At 41.3% G+C, this 12,648-nt stretch overlaps 1 protein-coding gene across 1 annotated transcript in view; it reads left to right on the top strand.

The window, feature by feature from the left end:
* LOXL2 (lysyl oxidase like 2) overlaps positions 1–12,648 on the top strand; it is a 186,286-nt gene that overhangs the window by 22,049 nt on the left and 151,589 nt on the right. The window contains exon 2 of the mRNA XM_030201813.1: positions 5,632–6,068. Coding sequence (XP_030057673.1) covers positions 5,711–6,068 — 358 coding nt within the window. The 5' untranslated portion in view covers positions 5,632–5,710. The remainder of the gene's footprint in view (positions 1–5,631; positions 6,069–12,648) is intronic.

Genomic DNA, 12,648 nt, shown 5'->3' with positions numbered 1-12,648 from the left:
TCTGCAGTCTGCTTTCCAAAGTGGTGATACGTTTGATTTTGATTTTACTTGGTATGTTCTGGAGGTTAGGAAACCTTTGATCCAGTTGAGTATGTTTCCTCTGATTCCGAAATAGTCTAGGAGTCTCAGTAGTATTTTGTGGTTTACCATGTCGAATGCGCTCGACATGTCAAATTGTAGGAGAAGTATACTTTTACCTATGGTTATTTCCTGCTTGAATTTGGCCAGGAGAGCGACTAGCACAGATTCTGTGCTATGGAGGGGGCAGAAACCCAATTGTGATTCGTGGAGTATTGAGAACTTGACCAAGTAGTCGGTAATCTGTTTGGTCACCATGCTCTCCTCAATTTAATTGCTAGTGGCATATGCAACTGGGCGGTAGTTGGTAATTTTGGTTGCTTTTTTCTTGGTATCTTTTGGAATTGAGGTGAGTAGGATGTTGCTGTGTTCCTCAGGGAAAAGACCTTGTTGGAGCATGTAGTTAAGGTGGGATGTAAGGTCTGTTGTGAAGCGGTCAGGGGTGGATTTTAGTAGGTAGCTGGGGCAGGTATCAAGTTTGCAATGGGCACTGGAGAACCTTTTGATTGCCTGGGTTACTGTTTCAATGGTGAGGAGCATGAAGTTTGACCAGGTTCGGTTGGCTGGTTATTCTCTAGGGTTTGGGTCCAGATTATTTATGAAGTTTTCTGTGTTAGTATTGTTCTGCGGTAATATTTATAAAAACAGGTCTAGCTCAAAACGTCTAAGTTTTAGTCCTGGACATTTTTGTTTTGTTCCATTATGGCTGAAAAATGTCTAAGTCTTAGGAACAGCCAAGTCCCGCCCTGAATACACCCCTGAAATGCCCCCTTGAGATTTGGAAGTACTTCTGACGGATTTCATAGAAAAACGTCTAAAAATAGGTTTTGAAAATACTGATTTGCACGTTTTTATGAGAAAAATGTGCACTTTTTAGACGTTTTTCTCTTTTGAAAATGAGCCTGATAGTCTCTTTAAATTATTATTGCTGTATTTTGTTAATTGCGTTTGCTTGGTGCACATGATGTCAGGCAATGGATATTTAATATTCATAAAAATTACAATAAAACTTATTGGAATAGAGAAGTAGTAGTATTCTAAACATGTATGCATGTAATGCACATGTAAATGTTAGCACCTTGCTCTTCATGTATGTAATGAAGTTGTGCTTCATAGCGCTTTGCCAATGGTAAAAGTGTGAGTCAAGGACACAGACTTTCTCACAGTTCTGAATTTGCAGTTTCATATTTTCTGTCTAATTTCAGTGTCTTGTCTTCTTTGTGCAAATGACAAGTTACAATTTAGGATTATTGTAAGTAGTGGAGTGTAAGCATCTTCGGCACTGTGCTGCATTAAACTGTTCCAAGACTGGATAGGCCTGTTGATCTTTTTCTACCATCATCTACTATATTGCTATGTTGCAAATCTTTGCACCCACTTAGTTCTTTCCTGTATCAGCACTTTTCCCTTGAGCCTTCTTCTTATATTATTTAGTCATATCCATGACCATTGTTTTCTGTGTAATATATGGAGATACTAAGCTAGTGACATGCTGAAAGGGATTCTCATTAACTGCTTTGCATGCTAGAGTCCTCCCTGTACATCACTGGACCAAGGTCCTTTTGTTTAATGAATGCAGGGTCTGAGTTTGAGCTCTGGTTGGTAAGACAATTAACGACCTAGGAATTCCAGTGGGGATAACAGTGGGTATTATGGTGATTGCTCAGCCACAGACATTACATATTTGATGGCTGGTGAAGGTGGGATATCCCCAGCTTCTTCTTTTTTTTTTTTTTGGCATGACTTCATACTGAAAATATTCAGACACTGGTCTGGTCAGATTTTGCTGTCTAGTCTGGGCGCTGCTTACTGGTATGAATGACCAGTCCGGTGGAACTTTCCAAGGATTTCAGCAGGAAGTGAATGGGCTTCCAGCTGAGCACCACAGCTGTTTTTTGTTCCTCCTTTCACTAAAAGAGATGCAGCTACTAATTCTTTAAGTAAATAACCAAGATCTGAGTCTCTACAGTTTGACATTTCTCTCAGTATGCAATTCCAAGAGAAACAGTGCCAGCTAACATCAAGTGGATTTATTGTCTGAGGTCATGCTTCCTAAGTGCAACATTTTGAGCTTGGAAAAGCATGAATAGGACTGTATATTGAATTCCTAGCAAACATTTTCATGACAGCAATACACTTCTACACTACACCAGATCTGTACCCTGTACTTCATAGGACTGATGCAGGTATAGCTAATGGTTAGAGCAGTGGGCAGTAAGTCTGGTTCAAATCCCATGGTTGCTCCTTGTGATTTTGAACAAGCCACTTAACTCTTCAATGCCTCAAATATAAACTTAGGGGCCCTTTTACTAGAGGGTAGTAGGGCTACCATCACATTGGCCTGTAGAAAATTGGGCCTAATGCTGGGCTACTGCAGGAGCCCAGCGGAAGTCCTGGCCTCTTGCACGCATCAACTCTAGTGCTAGAAAATTCATTTTTATTTTCTAGCACTGGGGGCTTATCTGACAGTAATCGGGCAGTACCAGTCACTGCCCAGTTACCACTGGGGTAGTGCAGGAGCCATTACCACCTCCTAAATGGGTGGCGGTAATGACTTCCCCAGGAAATGGCCACATGGCAAGTGGTTCACTTACCACAGGGCTATTTCCCTTTTTAAAAAAAGCCTTTTACCCACTGTGGTAAAAGGGAAACTCAATACCTGGCAAATCCACGCGCTGACAGACAGGAAAATATCCACTATCCCTGAATGTAACTGACTTTGAGCTACAACTAAAGGAAATGTGTGAGCTAAATCCAAATCCCTTTACACTTGGAGGAAGAGTATTAGGTGCCTTAGGTGAACTTTTAACCTTGAAAGCCCCCCCCCCCCCCCCCAAAAAAAAAAAATCAAAACAAATTATCGTTCAGGACCTACACTCTCTCTCTCCCCTCAAGAATGTAATAATTAAACTCAATAATCATGCCTCAAAGCCACCCATCCTAGAACAATCCTGTAAAAGCATATATAGTAATTGAGGAGGTGTGTGTGGGGGGGGGGGGGGGGGGGGGGGGGGGGGGATGTGCAAGGCCAAAGGTTTACCTAATACCCTTGTATTATTTATTAGAAATTAGGTCACACCCTTTTCAAGGTGAGTTATATTCAGGAACACTAGGTATTTCCCTGTCCTTGGAGGGCTCACTAACTTTGTACCTGAAGCAATGGAGGGTTAAATAACTCGCCCAAGGACACAAGGACTAACTGTAGGATGTGAACCAGGCTCCCTTGGTCTTCAGGCTGCTTCCTTAGAGCTAACCATTGTAACCAGGTACCTCTCTTGTGCAGCCAAGGATAGAACAATCTCCTCCAGCCACAGGCTCCCGTTACAATGAAGAAATAGATGTCCACTAGTAACTTCAATCTTAAGGACTTATTCCATGCAGGTTTCTAGTACACAGTTCCAACAGCAGCATAGCACCTACCAGGATTCAATACAGGCGTACAGGCTCCAGTCTGGGCTCTTTATCCCGGGCACAATAAACAGTTCTTTCAGTTCATCATCACAGTTCAGTCACCAAGTAGCAGTTTCTACCTTCTATCCTCTTTACCTTCAGGAGAGTTCAATATTTTAGGGACTCCTTCTACCCAAGGGTTTTCCCCTGCATCAGCTTCACAGTGAATTCAATACTTTTGGGACTTCCTCTCACCCAAGGAATTTCACCTGCTTCAGTACTTTAGGGACCTCCCTGCCCAAGGGTTTTCAGCCTGCAACTCCTTCTCTCCTTCTGCCTCTCTCTCCTGAACTGAACTGAACTCCTTTGCTGGAACTCCTTCCCACCTGCCTTACCAATCCCTGGCTTCAGCTACCACCACCAATCTTTCTCCTTCCCTTAGCTTCCTCACACCCCAAACCAGCTGAGTTGAGCATTAAACTAATGAGACCAATGATGAGCTCTTGCACACAGGGTTTCCTAACTCTCTTTTCGCCCAGTGGCAGCCACTCTACACAACCTGCCAGCTTACATCCATGTCTTCCTTGATTGCAGCTAGGAATCCAGTCCGGGTTCTTCATCTCCCCCTCTGGCGCCTTGCCTGCAATGCCTTCTGGGACTTGTATTTCAGACTGACACTACCTTAACCTAAATATCCTGGAGGTGACTTTATCACACCATTCATCTACTCCTCCAGCATGCTGCTAATATGTTTGTCAGATTATACATTCTGTATTCATTATTATATATAAAGGTCATTTTAGAAATAGCTATTTTAGCAAAGCCCCCAATTTACACATTTAAAACTGCAGCCCGTACAGTTTAGAAGGGTGTATGTTGTGGGTGTGGCTTGGTGGGCTGCAAACTATGTACTTATTTCCGATTTTGGCAATGCATATATACTAAAAAAAATGTAGATGTCAGCATTTGCATTGCTCCAAAGCTGGTACATCAGCTAACTGCTTGTTTGGACCTAGGATTTCCAGCAATGGTGAAAGGAGCAATTGTGCTTACTTTTGTGGAGGAGTGGCCTAGTGGTTAGGGTGGTGGACTCTGGTCTTGGGGAACTGAAGAACTGAGTTCAATTCCCACTTCAGGCACAGGCAGCTCCTTGTGACTCTAGGCAAGTCACTTAACCCTCCATTGCCCCAGGTACAAATAAGTACCTGTATATAATATGTAAGCCGCATTGAGCCTGCCATGAGTGGGAAAGCACGGGGTACAAATGTAACAAAAATAAATAAAAAATAAATAAACCAGCTCACAAATTCAACAAAAAGAGGGGGGGGGGGGGGGGTTCACTCAGATTTTTAATTGGTTGTTCCTGGAATCCAGTTGTATAACATTTATGCACTTACATGCATAGATCATAAAACCTGCACTAACATGCCCAAAACACTGAATGATGCCGTTCTTTCTTTGAAAAAGTTCCTTACTAAAATAGATGCACCCACTGGATATGCTGGCACTTATCTGTGTATTTTCTGGTGTCTTTGCATGTATTTTACAAAAGACTCAGTGCTCATAGAGCAAAATATTCTGGTAACTGTGCATGTTCTGACCTGGACTTCTCAATTCCTACCCAGATATCCTATGCAAAATCGAGTTTAAAGCATATCAGAGTACATGGGGGATAATGTATATGTGGAGAGGGTGGCAAGAAATAAACATCAGATTTATAAAACAATAAATAATAAGTAGACTGATAAGACCAGAAGGATTTAAGACTCTCATCCACAGTACAGCATTCCTCCTACTTTAGAAAAAGAAAGGTTTTACATTGTAGCTGGTGGACTTCTTTAGATATGGCCCAGATGGGAAAGACATATGTAATTCTGACTAAGACAGCACTCAATTAATCATACATAGATACATCCTCAGGTCCAGCTAATCTCCCTGGGAACAGGCTGTTTTGAACTAAACTGGGAAACGTTTTCATAGTCTGGCCTTTAGTTTTATAAACAATGATCCAGGTTTCATGGGGTCCCTTTTTATTTGTGATAAAGAAAGTAGATTTTATGACAGATGGATAGATGGTCAAGTAGATTCTAAATACATGAATTTAAAATCCCACCTATTTTCTGTATGGGTGAAATAGTAATTTGATTTTCTTTTCTGGTACAGGCATTGTGCGCCCTGTTTCCACGGAATACAAGTCCAGCTGCTGGAGAGGAATTTGCACATTTTGAGTTGAACACAAAGAATGGAAGGATCATTGTATTCTTGCATCTATGTCACCACTCTCCTTCTCTTGTACACCTCTCTGAGCCACATCTGCTTTGCACAGTATGAACACTGGCCATATTACCCTGAGTACCATGAAGTACAGCAGGAGCCCCCACAACCCCAAAGGCCTCCCGACATCCCCAAGATCTACCTACGACTATCTGGAGAGAAAAGGAAGCACAACGAGGGCAGAGTGGAGGTGTACTACAATGAGGAGTGGGGCACAGTGTGTGATGATGACTTCTCTATCCATGCTGCTCACGTCGTGTGCAGAGAACTGGGATACATGGAGGCTCTGTCCTGGTTCCCAAGCTCCAAGTATGGAAAAGGGGAAGGTAAAGGTCTTTCTCTACATACTAATTCAGTAGTGGCTTATTCTTTAAATAGTCATTTACATTGCTCCTATTATATTTTTGGCCCAGCAGTTTCCAATTGACTCTTGGGCCTCCCAGTTCAAACAGAACCAACCTCTGTTGGGCTACAGAGTCACAAACTCTCATTCGCAACTACCCAGTAGGAGGGATTATTAAATGATAATTTATATTAGTGGGTTAGGTGCTGGATTATTTTTGTTGCTTTAGTATGTTTAATGTTTATTAAAATTCTTGATACCCGGCCAATTCTGAAAACAGGTCATATCAGCTTACAATAAAATAAAATAGGAGTAACATTCTTGGAAAGGAACATCATATAAGATAGGATAGTCAAAACCAATCATATAGTAATCAAACAGCACAATTTAGGCACCCACAACCCATAATTTGCTTGTTTTAGGGGTTTGTTAACCTCTAGCCCAAAAAGGAAAACAGCCTAATTATGCTCTTTTGAAATTACAGAACTTCTGAGGTCTTAGTTCTCTTCTGCACCCAAACTCCCACCCACCCCAACTGTCTAATAAACTTACTCATAGATTAGCTGATTTGAATTAAATAAAAATGTTTGGCATTGGTTGGAAGGTGAAAACAAGGAGGTTTATAGTCAAATTTTAGTTTGATGTTGAAAGAGAAAAATTAATTATATTTCAGAGGGACTGGTTATATTTTTGAGATGTCTACAATATGAATGCACAAGGGTCCCTGTTTACTAAGCCACGTTATAGGCACACTAGCATCTTTAATGTGCGTTAACTGTGTACATGCATTAACCGTGTATGTGCCTACAATATCCCTATAGGCGCCTACACGGTAAGTGTGCACACGCTAATTGTAGGCGCACTAAAGAATGCTAACGCGCCTTAGTAAACAGGGCCCTAGATTTTATATCTTGTATATATTAAAAAATTTTAAAGTTTGACGGGACCAGATAAACTGTTGCATAACTCAATAACAAGCAAGCCAGCAGGACTACACATAGGGAATTGGAACAGAGGTATTAGATCTTACATTAAAAAAAAGGCTAGCTGCTTCTTTGGATTAACACAGCACTTATTAAACTTTCTGTGGCTGTGACCCCATTATTGCAGCCACAAAAAACATGCAACCACTGGCAGCACGGGCTGATGATGTTTGCATAGACAGCCTACCCAAGTCATGACCCCAAATGTGAGTTTTCCAACTCCATTTGGGGTCACAATCCATAGTTTGGCAACCCTTGGATTTACAGGACTGCTGAGGAAAAGGTAGAGACCTTGGTAGAAATTTTTCTCTTTTCTTTCAACAAGTGCAAGAGCTTCTATACAAGTACAAGAGTTTATATAACTGAAGTATAGCTGGGAAACAACATGTCACTAAAGATGTTGCTGCTATTAACAACTTCTACATCTATCAAGATGGACAGTCTGATAGAAGCCAAGGGACTGGTTCCATGTATAAGATGTCCTAATGAAATAAGTAGAGGAACTGAGAGAGGAGGTGCCAAGGCTGAGAAATATCCATGACAGAAATATATTGATGAAATGCTTCTTGAGGTTTCAAGGATCTCCAGCAATGAGAAGACCATCTGCTTTGAAAGAGATAAACTGGACACAGATTATCGGAGCCTGCAGAATCAACACCTCAACTCCACCTTCTCTTGAATGGAAGAACAGATATGCAGCCTTGGAGATGAAAGAGGCGAAGAGCATCCCAGGAATAGGAAGAAGAGTTCAAAACCCCCAAAGTTAGAGGATCAGTGGCCACTATGATGTGAAAGTAGTGGTGGTTGGTGACTCCATTTCAGAGCTACAGAGACATCCATCTCCCATCCAGACATGACACCCCAGGAGATGTACCATTTGCCTGTGCCAGAGAATTGTCAAGACTCATCATCTATTGACTATTATCTGATGCTTCTCATTCATGTTGGCACAAATCGTTCCGCTAGATATTCCTCCAAACATATCAAAATTAACTTCTTGGCTCTGAGAGAGAGGGTGGAGCTAATAGGTGCACAAGTGGTGTTCTTGTTGATCTTCTCTGTCAAGGGCAAAGGGTGAGGAAGAGAGGTTTGCATCATGGAGATGAATGCATGGCTGTGGGGATGGTGTCATTGCGAGGGTTTTGCTTCCTGGACCATGGGATGATATTCCAAGGGCTGCTGAGCTGAGCTGGAGCCCACCCACCAAAGAAGGGGTGAAGTGTCTTCTGCAGCAGAATAGCTAACCTACTAAGAAGGGCTTCACTCTAGGATCATTTGTGAGTCTGTAGCCGAACAGACTAAGAGAAACTCTCAGGTAGGTAAAACCCCTCAGGTAAGTAAAAAATAAAAAAGAGTAAAATCTGGAAAACTCTGTATATTAATACTTGCATCATGAATAATAAAGTTCTGGATCCAGAGGCTGTGATGGATGAGGATGACTTGACTTTAGTGGCAGTCACAGAGAAGTGGTTCACAGAAGACCATGAATGGGGTATAGTTATACTGTGCTATAATATATTCAGGAAGGACAGGGTAGGAGGAGAAGGAGTGGAGCTATATGTTAAAAATTAAATTAAGCAACAGAATTGCAGGGGTTATGAGTTAAGAAGTAAGCACTGTGGGTTACACTTGAAACGAGGAATGGAATATCTGTTTATTTAATTGAAGATATTCAGAATATTGTTATGAAAGAGGAAATACTATTGATAGGTCTGGTCATGGAGAGACTGGATCCTAAACCTTAGCCAGAGAATAGCAAATGCTGAAGCTGCTGGAAACTGTAAATCCCAGTTGGGTAAGGGATTAAAGGTTGCAAGCAGTGGAATCAGTGAGTGTCAACTTCCTAAAGTATCAGAGGATATTCATTCACCCAGAGGCTTATCCTTAATCTGTTGACAAGGCATGCTTTTACAGCACTCTGGGAACACAAATAGCATCTAAAGGACAGTTAATTGCAAACACCATTGGGATAAGAGCAGAGTAACCCTATTGCAACCCAACTAAGAGAGATACTAGAGCATCCATAATCCATCTAATCTAACTGTATCTTCCAAACTGAGAGGAAAGGGATACAGGGAGAACCCCCCCCCCCCCCCCCCCCCGAGACTTTGATACACCATCGTAAGGAGCAAGGAGTGGTATTCTATGCTGGAGTTAAAAGTGAGTGAAGTTACATCAAGGACATCTTTCCATGTTTCTTTAATGAAGTGTTGCAATCGATGTTGTAACCAGTTTACCCTAACGCAATGGACAATTTGTCATTTTATTATTCATATACTGTACATACATGTTAAGCACTGGCATGCCCATTAAGGGTATTTTTCTGTCTTAAAGCCTGCACAGTCTACAGTGGTCACTTTTGCTTAATATTTGCTTCTGTATTGAATTCTTTTACTATTCAGTTATGGTGAGCTTCCAAACTGGAGGGGAACCTTTAATAGTTTATGTGCCACGAGTTAAGAAGCGAAAGGAGTAAATTTGGCCATAAACACTAGAAATTGATTGTGTACCTGCCTCAGGGGTGATCCTCAGCCCCAACCAGCCAAAGATCCACCATGGGAAGATACTCTGAAACATGTGGATAACATGATGAGGGATCTAGCAAAATCTGGTCTAGAATTTGGCAGCTAAGACTTAGGGACCCTTTTACCAAGCTGTTATATAAAGTGGCCTGCGTTATCCCTAGGGCAGGGCTTTCCCGTGTGCTGAGGCCACTTTTAACACGGCAGTAAAACGGCCCTATTTCCCATTTTCTCTATTAACGGCCATGTGCTAATTTTCCCATTAGCGCATGGTCATTGATGTGGGATCCCTTACCGTCACCCATTGTGTAGGCGGTAAGGGCTCCTGCGCTAACCATACGTTTATTGGTTAGCATGTAGTGATGTAGCTGCATTAACTAATTAGCACAGTGTACACACACGTTTTTGCCCCCAGTGCTAAAAAATATTTTCTATTTTTTAGTGCATGGGTAGTGCGCGCCGATCCCGGAACTATGGTAGAATGCCTGAGCATGCCCCATGGTACTGCCTTTTACCCTGTGGTAAATACACATTACTGCTTACCACAGCTTAGTAAAAGGACCCCTTGATGCTAAAAAATATAGGGTCATTCATTTGGGCAGCAAAAATCCAAGGGAATAGTAAAGTACAGTGGATGAAGTACTTCTCTTTTTTTTTTAGGTTTTATTTTTATGCAAGTTAACAATAATTACAGAAGTAGAATACCTGAGGGCCCTTTTACAAAGCAGTGGTAGAGCTACAGCTGCTTTGTTATGCCCCAATCTGGCACTAATGCTGCACCCCGCATAATTTCCGGCACGCTGGAAATTATTTTTTATTTTTTCTGCTGCGGACTTACCACGCAGCACCATACACTGCCCGGTTACTGCTAGGTTAGTGCGGGAACCTCTACTGCCTCCTAAACAGGAAGTGGTAAGGGCTTCCCCAGTAAATGGCCGTGCAGCAAGTGCACACTTACTGAACAGCCATTTCCTTTTTTTCACAAAAACCCTGCTGCGGTAAAAGGGGCCTTGGCACTCGGCAAATCCATGCACAGAGGACACTGCAGGGCCCCATTTACCACAGCATAGTACAAGGGCCCCTTGGTAAGAAATAGAGCATTTACAGAAATCAAAGACAAGAAAACATAAGAATACCAGCATAAAATGTCAAATTTTAACGTTACACCTCCAAGTAACATCAGCAAAATCTGGTAAATAAAAAAGTTCTGTAATGCCATGAACTTTGATGTTTAATATTGACTATAAGAGACATAGGACATAGATTGTCAACATACAACATAAATGAAATCATAAAGTTATCAAATGACATCAATGTGCATTAGTAATACAGTACTAATAAATGCTACAATAAACTTCCTTAAAAAGCTTATCATCCCACGGTCATAAAAAATACAATTACAGATATGAATTACTAAGATTACTCATATAATCAAAAGCAAACTATACATTTTATTTATTTATTACATTTATAACCTGCCTATACCTAAGGTGGAATGCATCTAAAATAGGGTGTTAGGATTATGAGTGTTCAACCAAATAAAGAGCCGTTGGGCCATGGCGCTCTGAACCAGGGAGAGCTCCAGAGACAGCAGACGCAGGGTGAATCGGATTCTGGAACTCTGGCAAAGGAAGCTCAGCATGGAGAGCTGAAGATCAAGAGACAGGAATTAACAGTAGGAGACTGGAACTCAGGAACACGGCATCAGACAATTGGAATAAATGCCAATAAATAAAAGGAACAACTGAAGAATGGAACTCAGGAACAGGCTGGCAACCATGAGTCCTCAGGACACACCCAGCCAGTCTGGTTTTCAGGATAGCCACAGTGAAAATGCATGAGATAGATTTGCATAGAATGGAGGTAGTGCATTCAAATCTATCTCATGTATATTCATTGTGGATATCCTGAAAACCTGACTGGCTAGGTGTGTCCTGAGGATGGGGTTGAGAACCCCTGATCTAAAACATTCACAGTCCTAAAAACATGACAAAATAATACACATCTCAGTAACAAATATAATTAAAATACATTTCCACCTGCCAGTATACAGTACACCAGTGGTTCCCAAACCTGGGCCTAGAGGCACCCCAACCAGTCAGATTTTCAGGATATCCACAATGAATATTCATTAGAGAGATTTATATGCAGTACCTCCACTGCACGCAAATCTATCTTCTGAAAACCTGACTGGCTAGGGTGCCTCCAGGATCAGGTTTGGGAACCACTGCAGAACACCCTTGAGACCAAGTGGATGTCCATAATATGTAAAAATTGCAAGGGGGTGTGTTGGGAGTGCGGTTTGATCATGATCTGGGTGGATTAAAAATCTATATTTTTATTATTTATTTAAAGTATTTATAATCCAATCTGTGCTGTGCCTTTAAAAAAAAAAAAATCAATAAATAAATTGAACTAAAAAATATTTATAACCTGCACTTACCACTGCTCAAGGCAGGGTACAATAAAAATATATAATAATTAAAATGCATGTGTATTCTCCATTTTATAAAGGGATTTAGACTTCTTAATCCCCTGTTTTTTATTTTCCCTTCCAAATTAAAATAAATAAAGATTGCAGCCTCTGTATTTAATTAACAGCATTCACAGAGATAGGATTGAAAATGGCCGAGTTTCTTCCATTGATTTTTGCCTATGTGTATTTGTAAAATGGCTTCTCCCACTACACATATTAGCAAATACATTGCGCCAGCACCCTTGCAGGTTTTTTAGAAAAGGTTCTACTTCAGCAGATACTTCTATAGATCAGTGTTTCTTAGCTTTCTGGTAGAGGCATGTCTATCCAGTCAAGCTTTCACAAATATGCATGAGACTGTATCCTGTTCAAAAATACATGAAATGGACATTCATCCAGCATGAACATCCATTTTATAAACTGAAACATCAAAATTATTTATTGGGGGGGGGGGGGGGGGAACAAGGGACATTGACTTCTATATAGTAGCATTCTAAGAGACTACGCAGACCTCTATGCAGAGCAGAGGGGCAGCCTTGTGGTTAGTGCAGTGGACTGTAAACCAAGGGGCCCAGGTTCAAA

This window comes from Microcaecilia unicolor, chromosome 4 (assembly GCF_901765095.1).
Source record: "Microcaecilia unicolor chromosome 4, aMicUni1.1, whole genome shotgun sequence".
In the NCBI taxonomy this organism is placed as follows: domain Eukaryota; kingdom Metazoa; phylum Chordata; class Amphibia; order Gymnophiona; family Siphonopidae; genus Microcaecilia; species Microcaecilia unicolor.
The sequence above is the reverse complement of the archived record's forward strand: the minus strand, read 5'-3'. Positions and strand labels throughout refer to the sequence as shown.